This window comes from Opisthorchis viverrini, assembly GCF_000715545.1.
Source record: "Opisthorchis viverrini unplaced genomic scaffold opera_v5_220, whole genome shotgun sequence".
Taxonomy (NCBI): Eukaryota; Metazoa; Platyhelminthes; class Trematoda; order Opisthorchiida; family Opisthorchiidae; genus Opisthorchis; species Opisthorchis viverrini.
Genome location: NW_008751874.1, coordinates 355151 through 378987, shown reverse-complemented (window position 1 = coordinate 378987; position 23837 = coordinate 355151). Strand labels below are relative to the sequence as shown.

At 39.8% G+C, this 23837-nt stretch overlaps 1 protein-coding gene across 1 annotated transcript in view; it reads left to right on the top strand.

Annotated features, from left to right (window-relative positions):
* Positions 1-1213: 1213 nt before the first annotated feature.
* The window catches only part of T265_08420 (hypothetical protein), a gene marked incomplete at both ends in the record, with an annotated part of 66791 nt that continues 44167 nt past the window's right edge, over positions 1214-23837 (top strand). The window contains one exon of the mRNA XM_009174219.1: positions 1214-1522. Within this exon, the coding sequence (XP_009172483.1) occupies positions 1426-1522 (97 nt within the window). The remainder of the gene's footprint in view (positions 1523-23837) is intronic.

Below are 23837 nucleotides of genomic sequence, written 5' to 3'. Positions count from 1 at the left end.
ATTATTTAATATCTATTATTATTATCATTATTGATATTTATTATTTCTTTATTCCTAACAGTGCATCAATTTACCCGTAGCTACACAGGTTCAGCATGTATACATTCCGGTTTATCTCTTTTTATGCCTAGTCCTTTTGAAGAACTTTTGCTAAATAACTTTGCGTTGTTAACTTGAATGTGGCGTTTGATTAAAAGGGTGACCATCTTATGTATATCAGAGGATAACGCGGTAGTTCTGCGGAAAACCTCAGATGTGTAAAGAGCCATTATCTTGTAGTTCCAAATAATCAAATTGATTTCAAAGCTCGCAAGACGTTCGAATAGTAGAAAATTTCCTGTTTCGTGAACCAAGCACAGTCCTCAGGCTAAAAACAGCTGACTAGTCCCTTATCTTTCTTCATTTGGGGGGACAGTGTGGGTTGGGAAATTCCAGGCTATGGGTAAGCTAATCACCAGGAAACCAGCTGCAGAGGGGTAGAAGAGTAGTGCTGAGTAGAAAAGACGCTGGTAGATAATTTTGCTCAAAGTCATTACCCAGTATTATTTTATATCTTTAGTTGATCACAGGTCATTCTTAAATGGTTAGATTTGAAAGATGTACCTTGGCAATTAAGCTAGTTAACCATCGGTAAGCGTACAAGTAACGCGTTTGTAACGTCCACACAACCCATAATTGATTCCACTCATCATCGGCGTTCATCAATGACTGATAGTAATGGGAACCACTCCGGAGCCTGAAAACAAAGGGCGATTGTATACGACCAGGTATTGGGATCATAACCTATGACAACATTTGGGGTTTGTAAGGGTGAAAGACGATGCCAAATGTTGTTCTCCCATCCGTGTTGCATGCCAGTTTTCAGAAGCACAAAAAACATCTTGGAGGAGCACCGCGGAAACACAAAACTATGTTGTCGGATAAATTTCCGCCACACGGTTGTGCGTAGTGAAGCTGAACAAACTAGAAAAACAGCAGAAACAACACCAGGTTTCCTGCGCACACACGCAGAGATAACGAAACCGCAGAGGGATAAATATAGAGGGAAGGAGAGCAAGGGAGCGTTTCACCAACCACATGCACACAGGTCAATTTCTGGACGGAGCCAATCGAAAACACCGTCTATGCTGTGGTTACGATAACTGCAACGACTGGGTAAATCGATGGGAAGGGCATGTGTTCCAGTGTACGTATTCATCACTTGTGTACGCAAGACTGAAATTCGATGTACTCGTTTTTCTCCCCTGATTAATTAGCGAGCCAGTGATCCTGGTGAACCCCCATACTTTTTGAACCGTCCAACAGACTGTTAGTTTTATTGCCAGTAAAGCCGTCAATTGATGGTTGGTGCATTGCAGCATTCGGCTAGGTGTACAAAAAATTAAAGGGAAAAAAACTGAGGAATCATTTGAGTTGCCAACATAAATGGAATCAGGACGTTCAAGGGATATCTTCGTCCAGTTTGGAGGTCCCATCGGATTGCTATGGGCCGCTTTTTTCATTGTCCATGGCATCGCAACCAGTAAGTTTTGACGTCATGTCATCTATGTAGTCTTCGTTTTCCTTATTGTTACACACCATGAAGTGCAACAGGGATAGAAGCAAACCTGGAGTACTTTTAAAATGAACCTACAAGCCACAGGGTGGAAAACGGACAAAACAAACTGACCACTTTAGTAAATATTCTGCAAAATTTTTACACGCAACTGAAACCTGACGTTAATTGAAGCCCTGAGATAGAGGGTTACTAATGTCATCTTGTGAATAAAACCGTTGATTCAGTAGATGAATGTTTTAAAACACTTTTTGTTATATGCATAGCACACTACTCACAAATTCTCTTGTTGATTTTCCATTGTTTAATGCATGTTATGCCAGGAAAATTTGTTGCTTGAGCAGTCATTTATGGTGATATTGTAGGAATGCTTGCATGTGCATAGCTATGGCAACGCCGGCCAATTTACCCCCGGCCAATTCCCTGCCGTAATAATTATAACTAGGTTAACAAAATGAAGGTAGCAATGGACAAATGCAATGCAAAGATTATCGTATTGCATTTCAGTGAGTTCAACAACTGGATAATTTTTTATATACCGTCGCGCCGTGCACTTCAGCAGACACAAAGAAAGATCTAAGAAACAAATGTCACAAGTTTTCAGATAATCTTTGTTGAGTTATTTCATGGTAGGTTTACAAACTAATAACCAATAAACTTTCTTCTGTGACTTGTAATTACCAGAAAATTTTTCTGTGAATAGACTGCTTAGGTGATGAGTCTTCAACCAGGGATTCGGGGTCGTTTTCCAAATCCTTTCCCACCTTTTCGTCACCTCACGACCAAGTTTTTCTTCAAAATAATTAGTCCGTTTGAGGGTATGTGACCACTCAAAACATACTGCACTCTTCTATGTTAAGAGGTTAATAGTATAGTCATTATTTTGACGCTTGCTAGCCAGAATAAAAATTCTGCTTCCTTTGATGGCATGTTCATCGCAGCATAAAAACATCAACGTGTATGAACAGAATAAGCTCCCCGATGTAGAACTAATTCATAAATCCATTCCGTTCCGTTGTTAGACGGTTTCCGCTTTTCAGTCATTTACACATTCGTTGACTGATTCACCACTGGTACCTTTCTCCGGAATGGTGACGAAAACTATTGTAAATGATTTCTGCATAAGGATCAGTAATGAATATGTAGTTAACATCCTCTGGGTCTGGCACAAAAATTAGGTTGTTACTAATGACCCCCTTGTTGGTTAGATGGAGATCCGTTTAGTCACAGTTTGCCCTAATGGGAATGGGATACGCAGTTTGAGCATATAGGAAATTTGCCTTGACTACATTTTGCCAGATCACAGAGATGATTTCAGAATGCCGCTTGTACCCACACTTGTGGACTAATGGCAAAAGACGCTAAGCTCATTCAACAAGGGTGCTTTATAGAATAACTCCTGAAAATGATTAGACGCTGCTCTTTGCTGCATACTCTCCCCAATGATAACAGATTTTCACAAAATTTGATAACGTATTTCAAAGAATGTGTTTTCAAATGAATCAGGTGTGTTCGCCAACCTCCGAGAAGCATGGAAATTTGAAGCAGACAGTAAAATTTTCACCTTTAAAGATAGATCAAGACTTTAGCAGCGATATTTGAACAAAATCTTGTTCTGGTTCTTGGTGGTTGTGGGATATGTGGAATGTACGCTCACTCGACTTTCGTTTGAACCCTTGTTCTCTTGTCCTTGCGCAATCATTGGACTCGGGTCTTACTCTTACTAAGGCTTATCAGCTGTGCATTTCCTTAGCCATGCCGGAGTTTGAATCCCGCGCATCTGTTATGCATGTTACTACAACTCTACTAAATCCCGCTGGATACACCTTGATTTTTACGTCTGAACAAGTGAACATATTCGCACTTGAGTGAGTGGAAGGCCCAATGCCTCGAAGGAAAATCCAGTAAGGTACATAGATTGTGTCGATCGAGTGGCCAGTCTGTCTGGACTTCCACAGACGTTTGAAACCTGCTGAACAATTTGATGGCTACGGGACTTCGCTTAACACGGGGACGTGCTCAATCAGCGAACGTAAATTTACGGTTCAGTGTGGGATGTTGCCTGTGCTACGGCTGATGATTTTATCGGTGCGAAACCTACTGATCATGGGAGCATGTGTACGCACATAAGTACTCAAACACGTGATGTAGGCGTAAACATGTTCTTGTTATCAGATGAGCTAACCCATCTGTGTTCAATCTGTGCTAATTAGGAAATGTTGATACGTTCGTCCCAAATAGCAGTCGTTTATATTTTTAAGCTCTGCAAAATTATGCACAAACTCTGCATAAACTGTGTGCAACTGATGAGCTTTAGCAAGAGGGAAATTCATCTTGAGCGCGCTTTCCTTTTCGGTTTACCCCCCATAACCTAAATCTCAGGATGAGGGAAAAGAGATAAAACGGATGCCTTTTTTTGCACATCCCAGTTTTTGATCCCATGGAGTTGAAATTCCACAAGAAGTACCGTACTCGGAAACTTTTTCAACTTGTCGCGTCGTAAAATGGCAGCCCTGAAAAGAAATAAACACGAGTAGAGATAATTTTTTATAGCCTACCGAGAAGAGTGATTAAACGATGATGTAGGTTCGTAATTTAGAAGCAGGCTTCATACTTTGTCACTTTTTGTGACGACTGCCAAGCTGGACAATCAAGGGGATCGTAGCAATCCCAAGTTAGCACAATATGCGTTGGAGGACGTTCGACAGTCGTTTTGGTACGTTGTTGAGTGTTGCGTAACAAAACTGGTTCCATCACAATTCTGACAAGAAGCAAAGATAAAAGCATAATTTTGCTGTTTCGTCCAGTATATCAGTACTAGCAGCTGAACGGAATAATTCTAGTGAAAGTAATCAAATCCCAATCCGACTATAAAAAAGATGCACTCAACAAAGTGCTACTCCTAGTTACCCGCTGGCTGTCATGTGGTTGAAAATTTAGTCAATATCCGGTAGTTTCCAAGTTCGAATCCCCGATGACTAAAAAATGCGCACTTTGGGTGATTTCCTAAACGGATGAAACAGCAGTACAGTTGTCCTTGATTGTTCGTCGCAGATTGCTTACAGGATGAAATGATTCCCACACCTTTCATTATTATCGACGAAGTGATTGTTATTTGGGCGTCAACATTCAACTATGTTGGATTTTTTGGATAACGACCATTGACAGAAAAGTAAAATTCAAAATTTACCTGTAAAGTGAAAAAATATGAAGAAACGTTTCACAGGATCCTCTGAAAAGCTTCTCGTCCCAGGAGATGAACTGGTCTTGAGTTGAGAGTTGGATTTCCTGATGGCTGTCTAAAAGACTGAGTCCAATTAGAGAACTGTGCTTTCACTGAATGAAAGATTTTTGGTTGCCGCCATGAACCACTCAGAAACTTCGCAAAAAATAAAATTTGAGGAATATTTCATCTTGCGTTTTCTCAGGAAAGCTTTTTCTTTACCTGATAGAAGAGTCAAGAATAATCTTAAGTAGAAAGGCATTGTACATCGTGATTTGGATCTTTCTACCAGTTATGTGCTAAGGACTGGTGTGATTAATTTGTCGGCGCTGGTATATGCATCATTTCTTCTCGATCACTGGCGTATTCGTAATTTTCAACAAAAATAATTTCAATATTGACTGACTACAGATTTTCAAGGTTGCGCTGAAAAAATTGAATGCGCTGAACATCACGAAGTACTTTGCTAAATTTTGAACTTTGTCCCGATAAACCAGTCATGATGAGAACTAGGATACCGTTATTATGTCTATCCCTATTTGCTTTCATTCTTCAATGGCCTTTACAGCGCGACATCAGTGTGATAGGAGTATAATTCTGTATGAATTACTTGGGAGCTGTTGTGATGGGTAATCCTAGAACTAGTTGCGCTCACTAGTATCCTGGATAATCCCTTGTTATGCTTGTCAACATTATTTTTAATTCCATTTAAGGATTTGATTACGCAATGAATTGTTGTCTCCAAAAACCCAGCTTATACCTTTTGTTTTATAGCTTAATTACTATTCTGTTATTTCTCACGCGGTTTTCCTTAAGGTGTACTGAAAGTTACTTAATTGAAACGTATTTGTAAGGTGATTTTGGACAAAATGGATGTATATATTGGCGGCATATGCAAACCAAATATCTAATCTAGCTGTTGGGTCAACTGGGATGTCTTTTTTAGGAATTCTGAAATGTTAAAAGAACTTTACCCGTTATATACACGCCTACGTGTGCTTCATCGTTTACCAAAGATGTCTGACGAATTTTTAGCGTGTTATTTATTCAAAATTCACGGTCAGTTTTCGATACATAAATTGAATGCATTCATAATCTGCACATCTCTGCATATTTACGATTCATTATTCCTCTGCTGACTTTGAACATTGCTGATGATGGCAAGAAAATGAGTAGTCACACTGTTTCGGAATTGAGTTATGTTGCTACAAAACTTGAAAGACTGAGTAGGATCGACCTGACAAAAAATGCAGCCAACATTTTAAATAGAGCACAACCCACTTGATCAACAATCTGCCAGGAATTCACAGGCTAACTACATTTTGCAGTGAACTGCAATTCTGGCGTAGTTTTGGCATTCCGCCTTCATGATCAGTGGATTGAGGGATCTTACCAGATATGAACAAACTAGATTTTGCATCACGTACACAGTTTTTTTGGGCACTGGTCTTTGGTCCACGTCCCATGTTTTCTCCCAGTAAATTGCTTTTTGAGATAGCAAACGGATACTGCCATACTTTGTGTCTTGTTTGGCATGGTTAACTTCGGACGTATTTTTGCCTACAGTTATTTTGCATAATTCGATTCCGCTGGCTCACACCCGATGTCTTTTTCAACAAAATATGAAAGTTCAATCAAATGATTTCTTTTTGTGAAGAGAGTCCGTTTATCAAGGCAGTTTGTCAGACGCTATCAGATGTTTCACAAATCACCTCGAAAATAAATTGAATTCCATCATCCAGTGTAAACGAATTTAAATTAAACTTGCCTCTTTCAAATAAGGTCTGCATCAAACAATGTGGACGGAAGCCGGTGTGATCAAGGTTCAGGAAAAGTGGCATTAAACCGTCTAGATTTCCTTGGGTGGCAAAGAGGGGCTTCTATTGAAAGAACTTGGAAAAGAGCAGTAGGGTTTTCAATGGTAATTTTATTTGACACCAACGGAAATATCACTCATGTATCCACTGTAAACATTGACAGCTAAAAATTTTATATTGTTATTTCGCTAAATTGCTTAGAAATGTACCTGCCAGGTTCGGACCACGAGAATATATCGTGGTCATTCAGTCACATTACCTATAGCCTGAGTCGAAAAAGCAACCAGCAATCTGAGTACACAACATGTATGATCCCCAAAGAGTCGCATTGGAAGAAATGTAGGATTTGAGTGCGCAGTCTTCTTGCGAATTATTTTGCTAAATACGTCAAAAGTGCAATCTGTTACACAGAAAAAACTAAGAAGGTGCTTCTTGAATACATTTTGATTTGATTTGGAAATTTAAATTTGCCCATTTTATTCATTTTCTAGCTAGACGACCAAAGAATGAACCATTCATAGCTAAAATGAGAGGACTGGGTAGACCGCGTGCATAAATTTACCGTAAATCTTTCAGTTGAGGTGTAGCAAACGAAAGGTTTAAGCGTGCTAAGCTGAGCTTATGACACACGGCCAAAAAATAAGCGTGTCAATCACAGGTAATCTGTTTATTCAGCGATCCTTTTTCTTTGGGTTGTGTTACCGGCAGTAAATTTTAAAGCATTTAAAAAGCTTATTAGGGAAATGTGGCTTGTATATTTAAAATGTTAGTTTTAAATGCCTCTTTCACTTTCTTGTTATGATACAGTTGTTTGTTTTGAGCTTTTGTGATACGCTCAGATGTCCTTAGCCGGTGGTAGAATTTCGAAGACCAGAGGCGATTCTCGAGTTTACTCGACTTAGTTTAAAGTCTACTAACATCTTAGAAAGTTTCCAACATACGATTTGTGATTTGGACAAGTTTGTTTCAGATTCAACCTCGGGCGGTTAGACGTCGGTGTTGTAGGTTGACATTTTGGGTCCATTGATTTCATGTCTACTTCTGACGACTTCGTGAAATACCTGCTAGATCGAAGAAAAATTACATTATACTTTGTAGCACTCTAAAATTCTTGTCTTTTACCATGATTATGCTTACGTCTGTGGCCTAAAACGATGGTGCAGTTACAAGTTTATGAAATTACCCAGCGTCATAGTGATAGACTGGCTGCCCAACAGTGGTCGAGATTTGGGTTGTTTTTTTTATCATCAACTAAGGAAGCATAACCATTTGAAGGTTCACATTGTAGGCCTAGGTTTGTTCCTGCGAGATTACTATCTAAATGTCATTCTGACGTTAGTTTTGTCAGCCTTTCATGCCCGTAGCACAATCAAAACTTCTGACAACGTTTGATAATTTGCTTCGTTAAAACGTATGCGTTAGGATAAATGCATTAAAACATTAAAATCAGAATACATCTTTGAAGTGTGTTATATTGTATGTAAAATCAAAGTACGTTTCAAGCACTGAAGTCCGTCTACGCAGAATCCTCCATGCTTATAGTGAAAGACTTTTATGCCAACTGAACTTGCATGTTATATCCGTGAAGTGGCAAGCCAAACCATCCTATGAAATGGATCGTGGCATAGAAGTTCAATGTTGTAAATAAACTCACAACCACTTGGTGTCTAGAATTCATCCAGGTTTCGGAGTATCTCATGAATCACACCGGAGCGAAGCCGAGCGACGATGAAACGGGTGTTGCGCAATCAACAAACTACCGGTCATCGTCTGTGAGATCGTGTAGCATTCCTCTGTTTTCAATTAACCGAAATTGCGAGTAATTACTTTCCCATACACTCTCCTGTCCGTTTAGATCTAATGATAGCAGCGGTGTATGGGTGCACACGTCGAACTCGACATAACCATGTGTCCAACAAGATGCAATCTTTTGTTTTCGCGCATCCGCTTGCTGAGTCATTTCGACAAGTCAGTGTGCTGATCTGATTAAGGGCAGTGTACGCACCGACAGATATTCCCGAAACCACATCTGCAGAGTGGATGAAGAAATGAAAATGGTTTTGGCAGCTGAAAATTAGGCAGAACTACGGGTGTACTTAAGCTACGTACTTCAAAAGACTAGTACATTTGGTTCAAATGTAGCAAAGCGTGCAATACGAAAAGTGATCTACCAAAGTCTTCAAGTGGAATACCTTTCGCTTGCTAGTTTTCATGCATAGCTAGATTATTTTTTCAAAAAGGTTTGCTAATGGAAAGGCATGTCAGCGCTAGTCAGCGTTTATTGATTAGTTGTTGCAATTAACGTACTTTGCTTCTCTTCCAAAGGGGAAACAGCGGATATTTTATAATCAATTTGACTTTCACTTTTCGGAGGCCACTGTTCCTCCTTTGAAAGAGGAACAAAGTGCGTCCTCATCTCCATACTTGCCAACTTCTTTACCGAAAGGTTCGATTACCTCTTTAGAAGAAATAACCGTTATCCTGGTGGTATGAGTAAAAAACTGTTTGGTGGAGCAGCAATTAGGTGAAGACGATTACTTTGGATCAAATAAATCTGTCGGCTAAAGCAAATGCTTTAAATAGCACCACTACATGATCGCGCTACATAATTTTTCGGTTAATTCCATCACCCGCAATTTGTAACTGCCGACGAATGTATTTTTTCCAACCTTATGCATAAGATGATTCGGATTAGTAAATCTTGTTGAAAATTTTTTTAGATGACTACAACAGAATGGAATAAGGCATGCAGCTGAGCATTAGACGCTAATGTAAAAAAATATGAAAGGTGGTGAATTAGTACTGTCACTCTTGTCCAAAAAATCGGTGATTTTCAAAGGCCTTTCAGATCATCCACGTATATCATTTTCGTTATTCAAGGTGAAATTATTTCATGAGAAAATCGTTATCGTACCCAAGAAAACCAACAAAAGCACGGTGGTTGAATTTTCGCATCGTGATTTACAAAATCGTTATCGCTGAGGTTGACGGACATTGATGTGATTATGCAAGAATGCAGTTCTGGGTGTTTTGCGGAATAGGTATTTTACTCATAGTCACACCACTCTCGTTTGAACGGTCGTGTTCCTGTTCTGGCGTAATTATTCCGGTGAGTTCATACCGAAAGGAAGCACTGGACTCGAGTTTTACTCTTATTGGAGCTCATCAGCAGTGCATTTCCAATGGCCGTGTCGGGATTTGAACTCCAGACATCTTAAATGCTAGACGAGCGTGTAATAACTACTCCAACGCATCTGGATTTTCACGTCTGAACAAGCGAACCTGTTCACGCTTGAGCGATGTGATTGGTGTGCCCGACTCATCGAACGACGTCCCAGTTACTGTCCTGTTTGTGACAAATTACATGAACAGCATTTATCTACGCAAATATATACAAACGAAAACGGACAGACAACATCATCATGACTTGTAACTACGCAGATTGACATGTTTACAATGTTATGAACCCAAGTAAACGCCAGCAACCTCATTCATACCATCGTTTTTAAATCAGCGAAATATTCCCTTGAAGTGAGAATTGTCGCTACTGTCCTGCTTGTGACAATTTACATGAACAGCATTTATCTACGCAAATATATACAAACGAAAACGGACAGGCAACATCATCATGACTTGTAACTACGCAGATTGACATGTTTACAATGTTATGAACCCAAGTAAACGCCAGCAACCTCATTCATACCATCGTTTTTAAATCAGCGAAATATTCCCTTGAAGTGAGAATTGTCGCCGGTCATAGTAAATCCACTTAGGGCAAAATACCCCTTACAGAGGTATATTAGTAACCTGAGCACACCCAAAAGGGTGAATGTAAGACGGCTCCGTAGTATTGAAGATCACGAGCTCGAAGTCTTCCAAATAGCCACCAAAGAATGTTCCGCAGCCTAAAAAGAACTCTACCGATATTTTTTTAACAATTTCAATTCAGTCCAAGTAAAAGTGATAGTTTTAGATTAAAAAAGACGGGTTGCGTATTCGAAGGATATTTCGCGTATCCGTCAAACTCCATGAAAACGCCACGACACCAAAATGAATGTGCTGTACCGACTATCGCTGAACTATGTAGATGTCAGACGTCGGTAGGACTGTTGACCTTCTTGTTTGGTCATGAACGGTTACAAAACCTGATGTATTAGGGGAACCTTTCTGACTGACGAATATGCTAAACAAGCCTGTATGTTTACTCACCGACATTTTGCAGGTTCGTATCGACCTTGCAACATCATGAATGTCTATGATTATCTCAGATCACACGGTTATCTGTCCAGTAATTTGTAAAATAGCTGTCACAAAGGCTTTTTGGTGAACTCGACTAACTAAAAGGAGACTACAAATCGGAAACATTTCCTCAAACGAAATCAGTTTCGAGTGTTATTGCAAATCGTCTTGGACCACTCAAGNTTCAAGAAAACTAAGAAAAACACCGTAAAATGCTTTGATAAGTTTGGGCAAACATTATACAGATTCCGGTACGTGTGTTTGTGGACCTATCGAAACTGAACGCTTGCTGATTTAATGATTGCTGATTGGCTGTATTTTCCACCGGTACGCATTCACTAGAACGGATTCGAGAACTTTCTATAACTGGCTTCTTCCGGCTTTTCTGTCATACAACCCACCAAACCCTTATGTTTTATCATACAAAATAAATATGTGTATTGTGCTACAATTAAACGAGAATCACACGTTCAGCCAAGTTAAAATCAAAATCCGAGTAGGCTTGGCTTACTTTGGAAGCTTCAGTAACTCCTAAAAGAAGTTACACATCAACGATGCTTAACTCAAGCTACAAAACTAATTAAGAATCAACATTACACATCGTTTAGTGAGAGCGGGTGAAGCTTCAAACGCTACGGCTGTAGTAAAATTGCCTCCCTGTTTAAACCGACTTCCATCATAAATAAAATATAAGAATTTCCTAATATTGCAGATTCCGTTTTCAATATTTCCAAATACTCACCTTAAACAACAGGAATTGCAAAGTGACCCTGTTATTATTTCGCACATTACAGCTGGGGCGAACTAGGTTTATTACACTATACATTCTGTGGTCTTTCAGCTCATTTTGTACATTGTCCTCAGCCTAGATACCCTTGATGGCCTGTTCAAAGTCAAGCTTACTTGAAGTTGACCCAGAAAAGGGTACGAAAACCACGCTTTAGTACATTTCGCCAAAAGTCATAGCTAAAATAACTCTAATGATCTGCTCATTTATCGTCGCTAGCATCGACGGCATAAATTCACTGCTAAACCTGATGGTTCGATACCGTAATTGGTCAACCATGAAAATGTGTGCTGGCGGAGACAGACTTTCTGGATTTTATTCCATCGGAATTTCGTCGATCACTCTCACTAAAAACGCCCGACTATCCATGCATTCTAAATTGAATTTAATAAGTGCAGCGTTAAAAAAGGAACATCAACAGAAGGAAGTCAACAGCTGGTACACCAGATGTCCGTGCACCAAATGGTGTGTGCCAAATTCAGCGTATCACGCGGTAAAGCTAGAGTCTGTGAAAAAGTATCACTATTTCGATGCGTCAAAATTCAACCGTTACCATAACCAAAGCTTGAATTATCAGTCACATTCAAATGAAGGCCACCAAAAACGGCTGATTTATTCCAAGGGAACCCTATGCATTACACTCAACAAACTGGATCTAAAACTTCATCTGCTCTAAGAGGCTAATATTGAGTCCAAGCCTGAAAAATCTCTAAGAGGAGAGATTGGTTAGAGACAACTTGTTGGTCTCTTTCCTCGGATGGGTTTCTTTCGATACTGCATCCTTTGTTGTGGAGTACTTCAATCAACAAACCGGGATCCAATTTTTCAAGTTACTCTTTCCATGTTAAAGTCGTGGATCAGAATAAAGCAAATTAACTCAACTTTAGGATAAACTATTCAAAATTTTTTTGGAAACAGTGGTCATTTTCAGAGTTTGATGATAAGTCTAAAAGACTTAAAAAGCATCAGTTGGCTTTCTAACAAACCAAGGGGCTTTCAGAAATGCTTATACTTCTAAGCGCACTAAATTTATTCTTCTTGAATCATATTAAGAAAGGAGTTGTAATACGGCGTCCGTCAAATGGGCAGTAGACAATGAATAAAGGCTTGAAAATAAACACTTATTGTTCTTAGTGATCACCTAATCATTAGAGGTAAGAATGTGTTACTAGTCATAGCGGGACGTCCGGACTTTCTAATCACCTTTCTTTAGGCGTTGCAATTTTTCGTCCCCGAACCTCTTTGAACCACCAAAAGGATGTCCACTCCTAACAAAACTGACCTGTTGTACACTCGGAGTTAACAAGCAGATGAAATTAAGGAACATTGACAACTCTTTGTTTTTTCCATACTTTGACTACTGACACAATCATCTCTTGTTTATCTTTTTATCCCTGACATGCCTTATTTGTGGTAAGGTTGAGTCACATAAAATCCATCTCTAAAGGCCTGTAATAAAACGGGTCGTTGTGAGTTTTAATCGCGGGTTGTGTCATATAGCATAACGCGATGCTGCGCATTGGTCAGCGCAGTTAAGGCATCCAAATTCCTCTCGAATAGAGAGGCTGTAACAATTTTTCTTTTGTAAGAGAGTAACCCTCCGCTCACTTCCCTACGGTTAGGCGGCATTTGGAAGTCCTCTTAAAGCTGCCCGCTAGCATCGTTTTTCAACTAACGTGCATAATCCGGATTTTATCACGCTTAGCTTCACCCATCAACTTGGTGCATACATGCACCTTTAACGGAAGGACTGACTCTCTAATTCCCTGCGGAAAGGAGTTCATCTTCAAAACCCGTAAGATTAACCGCCAGCCGGTACAGAATTTTTGTACCACTTACGTTTGGTGCGTTGGAATCTGACAGGCACGGGCTCTTATTATGTATGTTTGGAAATGGATTTGAGATTTGGGAAATGCACAAACTTTCTTGATCATCCACACACTCAGTGTTCCTTCGGATTTATAACTTTCTTATAGTACTGTACATACTGGTTGACAGTATTTATATTCTGTTGGCTGAATGGCGGTTGGTTGGGATATTTCCCTTTTGATTAAACATGGGGGCTTAAACATAAAAACCGCTGACCTGGAAGCCTACTATTATACAGGATTTAAGCAGATGAACTTTGAGTGATTGACATAGAGCGTTTAGCGGCAGTTAGTAATACAGCAACTCCTGAGAATATTTTAAACGTTGGCAATTTGTATTTCGAGTGCCTCGTCAGTGATTGATCAGCTGGCTGTTGATGTGTCTGCTCAGTTTTGCAACTGGTTTGCATGCCAAATCTATTGAAAATTACCGGAAGACAGAGTTGATTATCAGTCCATGAACTGACATCATTTCCTCTTTGTTTCTCTCCAGTTTATTGACTTTTCTTCTGGGTTTGTGCAATGATTTTTTTCTTTTCGCCAGTCACACATCTGGTAAACCGATGGCAGCTTTGATAATTCAGCTTCACCTCTGCTCCAAGCACTTTTTGTGCGTTTGTATCTTTTGAAACATTTCGAAAAATTAAAAACAGAAACGCCTTACTGTGCTGGTACCGGCAATTATTTTTCAACGATATGGTAGAGATTCTGGAAACATCAAAGTGGTAAATGTTGTCTTTCATTGGCTTTCGCTAAACGCAACCACACAAAATAGGAGGCACAAAGTGTATTCACTATTTGGGTAATGAAAGAAGTCAGCTAGCAAAGTGGGGCCCTGTTTTCCATCTCCAAAACCCAAATAAAGCAGGATGAAATTCATTACATATCGAGATGAAGCCTTCCAGATGGGAGTCTGACAACGAACGTGGGTGTGTTTGGAGCAGCTACAAAGTTAAAGAGTACAAAGATTTTCTATGAAACGTCAGAAATTACCACGGCTGTTTCTGAGACGCCAAATGTAAACAACGAACGCTTATAGCCTAATTCATTTCTCACCAAAGTTGTTTATTTGTTGGTTACCAGTTGCTTTAAAATGAAAGTTAAATGGTTGCGGAAGTTGCATCACCAGGAATACGAACGTATTGATGTGCACAAACTTTTTCAATAGAAGAAGATGATGTTTTCGTCTCTTTTGAACTAATTTTAACGGATTACACAAATAAAGAATAGCAGAACGTCTCAATTTTATCATAATTCTGCTTGTGTTGCTGCTGTTTCAGTATTTCTTAAGTTGTATTGAGGCTTTACACACGGTGAACGGATTTCGCCCAGCCAGTAAAAGTTGTTTCTCCATGTATAGATCCCGTATTTATTTTCCCGCATATGTTTATCAAGGCCAGAAACTTCGAGCTCACTCAACAGATTCGCACGATGTGGAATTCTCCTCAGATCCAACCAGCCAGCCTCAAAAGAGGTGGGAAATCGTTAATTTCAGGAAGACCCGTAAAATAAACAGAAACCGTTTTGGTGATTCAGCAGTCTGGTATACATAATAAAAGTAAAAACTTACAAGCAAACCAGTCTTAGCAAGGTCGAACGGTCATGGTTATATTTGTGAATGAGCCTCATTTGGCCGAACTTCGAGCTCAACAGATTCGCACGATGTGGAATTCTCCTCAGATCCAACCAGCCAGCCTCAAAAGAGGTGGGAAATCGTTAATTTCAGGAAGACCCGTAAAATAAACAGAAACCGTTTTGGTGATTCAGCAGTCTGGTATACATAATAAAAGTAAAAACTTACAAGCAAACCAGTCTTAGCAAGGTCGAACGGTCATGGTTATATTTGTGAATGAGCCTCATTTGGCCGACTGCCAATGCAGCTCTATTCTTATAGACGAAAGGGCTGCAGGCTTCTGACCGTACACCCTGTAGTAGGATACGTTTTTTCCTCGTCAGAAAGCGGAAAAAAGGCAATAAAGAAATAATAACTGATGTTTTTGTGATATCCCACTGCTTGTCACCCTGTAAATTGACACTAAGATGCATTTCTGTAAATTTTAACACAGTGTAAATTATCCACTCAGTAGAAATTTTCGTAACATTTTTGGCTTGGCTGCGTCATATGTCTACATGATGAGGTAAAAATACCTGGTGATCTCATGGTATGATCAGCCAAAATTCACCAAACTGGCATGTAAAAAACTAGTGTTCCTCCTAACACATAAACTCAAGGGCCAAGGTGCGTTTTTGGACGAGTTATTTCCGTGAGGGATGGTTCAAACTGCTGAGTAATTTCGTCAGCACTAAAATACGATATTCCGTGGAGCTTGCTTGCGAGATTTAGCATACTATGCCAAGATGAGTAAATATTCTGTTTTAACCAGAGCGCTTCAAATTTCTATTTCAGACAAAGAAAACCTTTCCTCCAAAATCCATCGTCTTTTCGATTCAACTATGGTGTAACCCTAATGAAGTTTTGTATTCGATTCGCAGGCCTGGTGCAGCCGTATCTATTGATAGTTTCATCAAAAGCAGAGAATTTCTAGTTGGTATGGCTAACGTTTACTGATAAATCACAAAAGACCCAACCTTGTCGAGTGAAACAATGTTGTGGGTTTAAACCAGACGCCGATGAAAGAAGGAGATGCCAGCGACCCTACAAAATCATTTGGGACTTCTCTATACTCTCACCGTCACAGCGCAAGTTTGCTCACTGGCACCTTGGGCGCACTCAGATCCGGGGTAAAATTTTTAAGTAAGCTCAAGCCAACATGCATCGCTCGTTGAAAATGATTTTTTCTAATTTGGTGGAAAAGCTTGTTTCACTAAATATTACCTTACATCGAGTTACCTAGGAGCTAGCGATGAAGGTTTACGTTGTGAGGTTGACACCACGGCAGAAACGAAGTGGAAGCAAAATAACTAGGTAAAGGCGGATTGGGAGGTTGACGATCCTAAAGTGCTAGCAATAGTGTAGTTTCCATTTTTGTTCATCTATATACTTCAATATGCAGTAACGCGTCTAGAGCGTGAAAAACGTTTAAGGGAGAACAGATGGTAACCTAGAGACCAGATGGTCCAAGCTGCGAGGAAACTGGGAACAAATTTTATGGTGGTCATAACATAAATTTGGCGAGACTGTCGAGAATCGGTTCCCATACATGGGTAATCGGATGAGCGTCCTGTCATAGAATTGCACTGTAAAATCAACACAACTTCCCCACAACGTTCGTCTGTTCACCCTTCTTCGCAATTAAAATTTTTGTTTGTGATTAACCCACATATACCGTTTTCCTTCTTGTCTGGAAGACAAGTTCTATCGCACCAAACACATGGTGATGCAGCTGTCATCTTGACAGACGTCTAACATAAGGCTTTTATGGTACGTTTAGTACAAGTCCGTGAAGCGATCTGTCTGATACATTAGTAAGAAAAAAACACATTAGCGTTTTTTCCGCGGTCTCATGGTCTTGACGTTTGACGGCATCCAAAGTGGCGTACACGTAGAAATTGTAAAATGGAGACACATTACGTTTTTCCGCGGTCTCATGGTCTTGTCGTCTGACGGCATCCAAAGTGACGTACACGTAGAAATTGTAAAATGGTATGGAAAAATGTGTTTGTGTCTATGACTTATCTCCAGGGATTCTGCCAACCGACCGTCGACTTTTCTGTGCTTTTCCCTCAAACAAAACTGTGTTTCGCAACTATACCGAATGTTGAGTAAAACTCCAATGGTTGAAATACGTCTAAAATGTGAAAACTCGAGAGTGTAGCTTTTAATACAGTGGCATCTAATACAGTATTCGGAACCTCTATCCAGAAACTTAAAATGTTAATGTGGAATATACCCCAAAACAATGACATTTCGCATTCTGCTCTACAACAAACATTGATAGTAAGCCGTCCCGAGACTTAAAATGTTAATGTGGAATACCTCCCAAAACAATGGCATTTCGCATACTGCTCTACAACAAACATTGATAGTAAGCCCAAACGTAAAATTCCTAAGATAAAAACTATTAACCCGGGTTCCGTTAAATCATCGATCATCTTTGTTGAAGAAAAGGTCTTTATTTTTCAACGGGCTATTCTTTTCTTGAGTTTTAATTGGCTCACTATTTTGGTTCCAATTACAGCTCGATTCCCACTTCTAAGATGAAAATTCAGTTTGTTGAGTGTGAATTATTTGCAATAGTTTGGGACGTGATGTCACTTGCATGAGGAAACCTGAAAAGTGCAAGGTAGTCAATGACTTAGAGAGAATCAGTCTAGTAGTAGGTATGATGTAGTAGAATGGAAGTCAGTGAGATTACACAAAAATTACATATTCATCATCAGAATCGTGGAGTGTACGATGGAACTGGGTAGTATGTCAGGGCGCGCCCAGACAGAAGAAAAAGTACATGTGCAGAGCGACGCATCCCCAAGATTACCATCGGTTCGACACGTCCAGAAATTAGGTGAGTTGGCGGCTCCCACGAAACACGGCTCTCACCAAACGGCTTAGCAACGCACGACCAGCGTAGTGGGCTTGAGAATGTTCACGACCGGAACACCACCATTGGCTGTACGGAGCGAACAAGTGAACGACCATATATTTACGCAGACGCTCTGTACGTTCTGTCCTGGCAATACAACCGTGTCCCCAGTTCTCTATCTTCTCCCTATCGCGTAGTCTTGCAGGCTCAGTGCAGGCGTAACCCAATAGCTCGGCCACCACCGCACGATACAACATAGTATAAAGCAAGGTGCAAATGAATTAGTTGTTAGTTAAAGGAAAAACACACGGTAAGCAAATTTAGCGAAGGACAGGAGGTTGCGATGTCCAAGAACCAGGATAGTGTAACCTGATTAACCAGTCGTTGTTGTCCGCACAGTAGAGGGACCTTAATCATTTTACACCACTGATGGGGATCCACTAAATTCCACATGCCTAGTGGGCATCTCCGCTTATCCTCTCCACATGTGGATCCTCAAAACACATTTCTCATTGGTTGGTTGCTTCGATTTCGAGTGGCTCCCTATTGTCTGGAAGGTATATTTGATCTTGAGAAGCTACTCAAACAGTCGAATTTTCAATCTGATGTTTCCTATTTTGAGCTGTCATATATTTCATCGGCAACTTGGAAGGAATAAACCAAAATTGCTTGTTTATGTACATGGTTTACTCGCTGCCGCCACCTAACTTTTACTGTGTTACTGAGATTAGTGATTGAAAGTATGATGCCAAATACGTTTCTCCAAACGGAGGTGCCCATTCACAAAACCATAAAGTAAGACCGCTTTTACAAGTGCCTTCCATAGTTAGCTGCTCAGATTCAGCGAATTTCGGTTTTTAAAATATTAATGACGTACTTGGCTAGCGTTGCTTTCATCTCATCTAGTCGCACACTGACTTCATCAGTTACAAAGCAATCACGGCTATTCATGTGTCAAGATACACGATCAAACCAGAAAAAAACCTCCACAGCCCAAGTTTTTAAAAAGAACAAGATGATGGGGAATCTTAAGAGTCGTTTGCACTTTTAAGATACAAGCACATGCCAGAACACTTTTGATATTCTTTAAAAGTGTTTTGCATGGACGAATCATCACCAAGTAACCAGGCAGTGTCGTCGACATAATTCACATCCAATGATTTCCCTCTCAAGACCAGAATTCGACATGTGAATCCATGGTCCCTTGGAATTTGCACCAAACGATAAGATGGATTACTGAACCGAACAAAAATGATTAAACCAGGCAAATATGACAAACCCCTTAAGTTGTAAGGAGGTTTCGAACATCATAGGTAGGCTGTAGATTGTTTACGGAAATCAAGCACAATTTTTTCTGGCGAGCTCATCTGTCCATGCTGCTGACGGCTCGTTAAAAGTCTAATAAAACCACGAACGTTGGTCGGCAGTAGGTGTGACGTTGCTCAAAATATAGACGTCGTGTGAAGATGTGACCAGAGCGACCTACGACTGGTTGAACTTCAGTTTGATTTACACGAAATTACGTCTTGAGGGTCGAATACAGGTCTCTCAATTTAATAAAAGCCAGTAGCTCTTTGAATCAGAGCGACCTACGACTGGTTGAACTTCTATTTGATTTACACGAAACTACGTCTTGAGGGTCGAATACAGGTCTCGCAATTTAATAAAAGCCAGTAGCTCTTTGAATAAGGCTGCGTGAATTATACTCCTATGGTTGAAACATTCGGTTTGGGCATCATCTTTGGACACGCTTGAACCATTTCCCTGAAACACTGTCTTGTCCCCAGGTACCTACCAACAACTTAGATAAAGCCGAAAAACGAAGACTCTCTTTCTTTGTCGCTCTTTCAATCCAATAAATTAGAGTTGCTTCAAGGAAGAAAGCCAAGAAAGTACCCCGATTAAGTATTACAATAATGAACGAGTGTGAGTAAATAGATGGAAGTCGAGTGTTCTGAGTGTTGTAGGAATATACCAGTAAATAATTTCAGATGGCGAACGAAAAACCATCGGTTACAAACAATAAATCCCCATTATTCTCCACTTAGTGACCATGTGTTGGGCCAATACTTAGTCAGATGCTAAAGAACTTGTTTCCAAAATGCACATCAGTCACAAAAAAAGCTTTTTAACGAGTCCCATTTTGAACAGTTCGGATGAAAGCACGGTTTTCTTCCTGAAAGCGTATGTTTACAACGCAAGTTTTGTGTTGCAGGTCTACGTCGTGGAACAGAAAGACTCAGTCACTCTCATATAAATTCCTCTCTGATTTATGGATTGCAGCAATGTTTAACTTCAAAATGTCGCAGGACTTAGGTAACAATTTCACATGGCCTGACAACTACAAATGGTCGGGCGTACCAGAAGGATAAAGATAAACGGGTTAACGGAGCTATTAGGGACAGGATACTACAATTTTTAACTGATTCCCACAATAATAATGGTGACAATGGTTGTTGTCATGCTAGCATGTGAACACGGGAATCGATTTTTTGACAAATCGCAAGCACTATGTGGACTAGAAAACCATTTGATTAAGACAACTAAATTTGGATAAAATTCTTTTTGAAAATGCATTCTATTCATTGTGCAATGAAGGATTGTATTGGACCAATCACAATTGCTCCAGAAAACTCATCGGTGGCAAACTCATTAGGAAATTTAATTTTCAATAGCTGCTTGCACATTTCCCAACTGATCTCTCTCACGTAGAAAAAGCTGGTTTCTAGAAATGGTCCACCGTTGACAGCCATCTCTTAAATTTTGTGTTTATTATTCCGGCAGCGTTTTACCGTTGAAAACTTGTGAATGTTTTTTGACAGTTATTTTGTCATTTTGTAAAATGGGATCAACTATGATTTTTCGTCCTAGCGCTAGTTGTATTGCTTACAATAGATGAACAAAGAAGGTAATCTCTCCTTGGTATCAGAGTTAAAACACCTCTGATAGTTCTCTCCTTATGTAAATGCTTATCGAGCAGCTGTAGATCACATATCTTATGGTAATCAAGGTTTGTCGTAAACAGGAAGTTGCCATTATTGGCACATGCTTGAATTAACATATAGAATCATTAGTAGTGCTCTAGACAGACGGAAGAGACTACATAGATTGGCTGTTAGGGGCTTAGAACGTCTTCATTCAGGATCTGCCTTCGGGTACTTGGTACACCCGTTTTAGAAATGTGGTAACTGTCAACAACGTAGTATGCTGAGTTTCTGCCATGATTTGTACATATTCTGTCTGCTTCAATAAATTTTATCACCTCCCCTTGCCTCGACATAAAAATGAACAACAGAGAAACCTTGTCCGTGTGTAGCATGAATATTGTCACTTCCAATCATAAAATTATTAAAAATGCGGTTGCATGTCAGCAAATTTGGACAGTAGTTTAGGTGTGGTTGTACATGGGGTGAAATATCGAAGCATTTAGTCTGTATGCAACTCTGTCGCACGATCCATCGGTCAAGATAATTTTCATTTGCCCCGAATTGGCATCGTTGCCTACCGGTTGATACCTGAGAACACTTGAGTCACTAAATGGACGCGGCCGTCTCTGAGGCGTTAGTAGTTACAAAGGTCATCACTGCCGAACCATAAGTGAAAGGAAGAAAGTCTTCGCTGCGGGGTCATTTATTAGAAAACGTCAACTGAACAGTTGCAGACTATTGGGCAGTAAAGCAAAACTCTCATACGCATCTTGCTTACAAAAACTGAATGTCCATCTCCTTTAACGCGTCTTCATGAACTTTACTCAATATTCATTGACTGTTGCTCAAATGCGAGCAAATGCGGCTCCACAAATTTCGTAGTAGATCTCTTTTTTCAAAAGATGCGAAGCGAATTTACGAGCAAACATACTATTCGCAGGCCCCAATCAGTAGTATCCACCGTTGCATATGTAGCTCGGGTGTATTTACTGGTGTTTGATCAGATGACAGTTGATTTGTCCCCCGAGCTTGGCAGCATCTTAAGTCTGTGGATGCAACTCCTAGAAACCTAATGTATAAAGCGGCTTGTTCAATCCAGACTAAGGAACCCTGAAGCAGACATAGTGGCCTGCCCTACAAAATATGTCAGAATAAAAGATTGCAGTTCAAAACACGTATTTTATGCCAAACTAACAGATCTTATCAAGAAACCAAACCAAACCTATATGTTTTCTTAAAATGATATCCCACCTATCCCGAAAACTAAGTCAAAAAGCTAAAACAAGAGAACTAAATACAACAAAAAATCATAACAAAAAATATAACTAAATATAACACATATATATTTTGGAGCGCAATATAATAAACTGTCAAGTTATCTTGCCGAAAATTTCAGCAAACTAAGCCATAAGGAGTTGCGTTCACTTACAAATACAATTACGGCTTTATTAAGCATTAAGTTGAAGGGGTGGATAGCGAGCGGAAATATGTACTTGATGAAGTCTGAGAGCAAGTTAGCTAGACCTCCGAAATGGGGTGCAAATAAGTTATTATGAGTATCCTATGAGTAAGTCATGTTGCCTAACTAAATGTGTGGCGCGCGGTGATAGATAGTGCTACTAATGGATTACTTGCGACCAAATGAAACGCTCACAAAAAGGGACTTTATTGTAGTGACAAAATAGAGTATCCAGACACCTTCTGTAAATTGTACGTATACAGTTTTACCTAAAGCGCTTAGCCTTATAGTAATGGCTCTGATGTAAAACGGCTGCGTGATGATCTGTTCTGTAAAAGCCTTTTCTTTGACGGAATATGGCTGAAAGCATACAAAAGGTATCTAATCTATTTTGAATGGACCAAGCTTTGAATCAGGTTTAACGGTTCCAGCTCATTACTGTACCAGCCAACACCTAATGTGTTATGGTGAACCGGAAACGCTTTAGCTTCCATCTCAGCCTCCAAAAACCATAACCAAAAAGTATCTATTAGGGGATGTTTCTGACATCCTACTAATATCTGAATTAGCTTCATCTGTCATGCATTTACAGACCGGATGCAGAAACAAGTGAATGGCGTTAATCTGAAGACTAAGTGGTTTTTGTGAATCACGAAGCAGGGTATTAGAGCCCTAGAAAATTTCGCGGACATTTCACGACGTCCAAGAATCACCTCGTATTTTATTGACAAACATCTGCGGTCGTTCTGAATTCTCCTTTTGATGACCTTTAAAACGAAAGAAATTCGTGTTCATTGTTGGGCATATCCATCAATTCCTAAAGCAGTAGATTTCGGAAGTTGCACGTGGTTAGAAAATAGAGCCGACGAATTATTAAAGCTTTGGTTGGTTCTCTATCAAATCAATTTATCAGATAAACTGTCGGGTGAATGGTTGGACCGATAATTTCGGAGTCAAGTAAACAAACAGACTTGGCTTTGGATTGCGAATGGTTTGGAGTAATCTAATCCATTTTTTTCAGGTATCCGAACATGTTGCTAGCTGCTAGCTGTGGCTTCATTAAAAAAGCCCTCTTTAACCAAACCAGTTGCAGGAATATATCTAGGTGATCACGCTCAGTATGCCAACCGATTCTGTGCACGATCGAGACCGCCAACTTCTGAAGTTGGGGGGCGGAATTACATCTGAAGTATAAGTAATTTTGGTGGAATGTAAAAGTAATCAGTATGAATTTTTTTATGCATTTTGTATTAGCTTCAATGTAGGATTTATGGATCTGGTAGTTCACCAATATCTCCGAAGTTTTCATACTACCCTGGACCACTCTATACCGGCAATGTTTTTTATAGCTGGAAACGCTGATAAAAGGGATTTCATTCTTATGACGTTGAGTGGGACCGGTTGTTATCGAGTGGGTTCTGTTGGTTTGTTGGTTTTGTTGGATACCGGCTAAATGAACCAAATAGCTACTGCTTTATTTT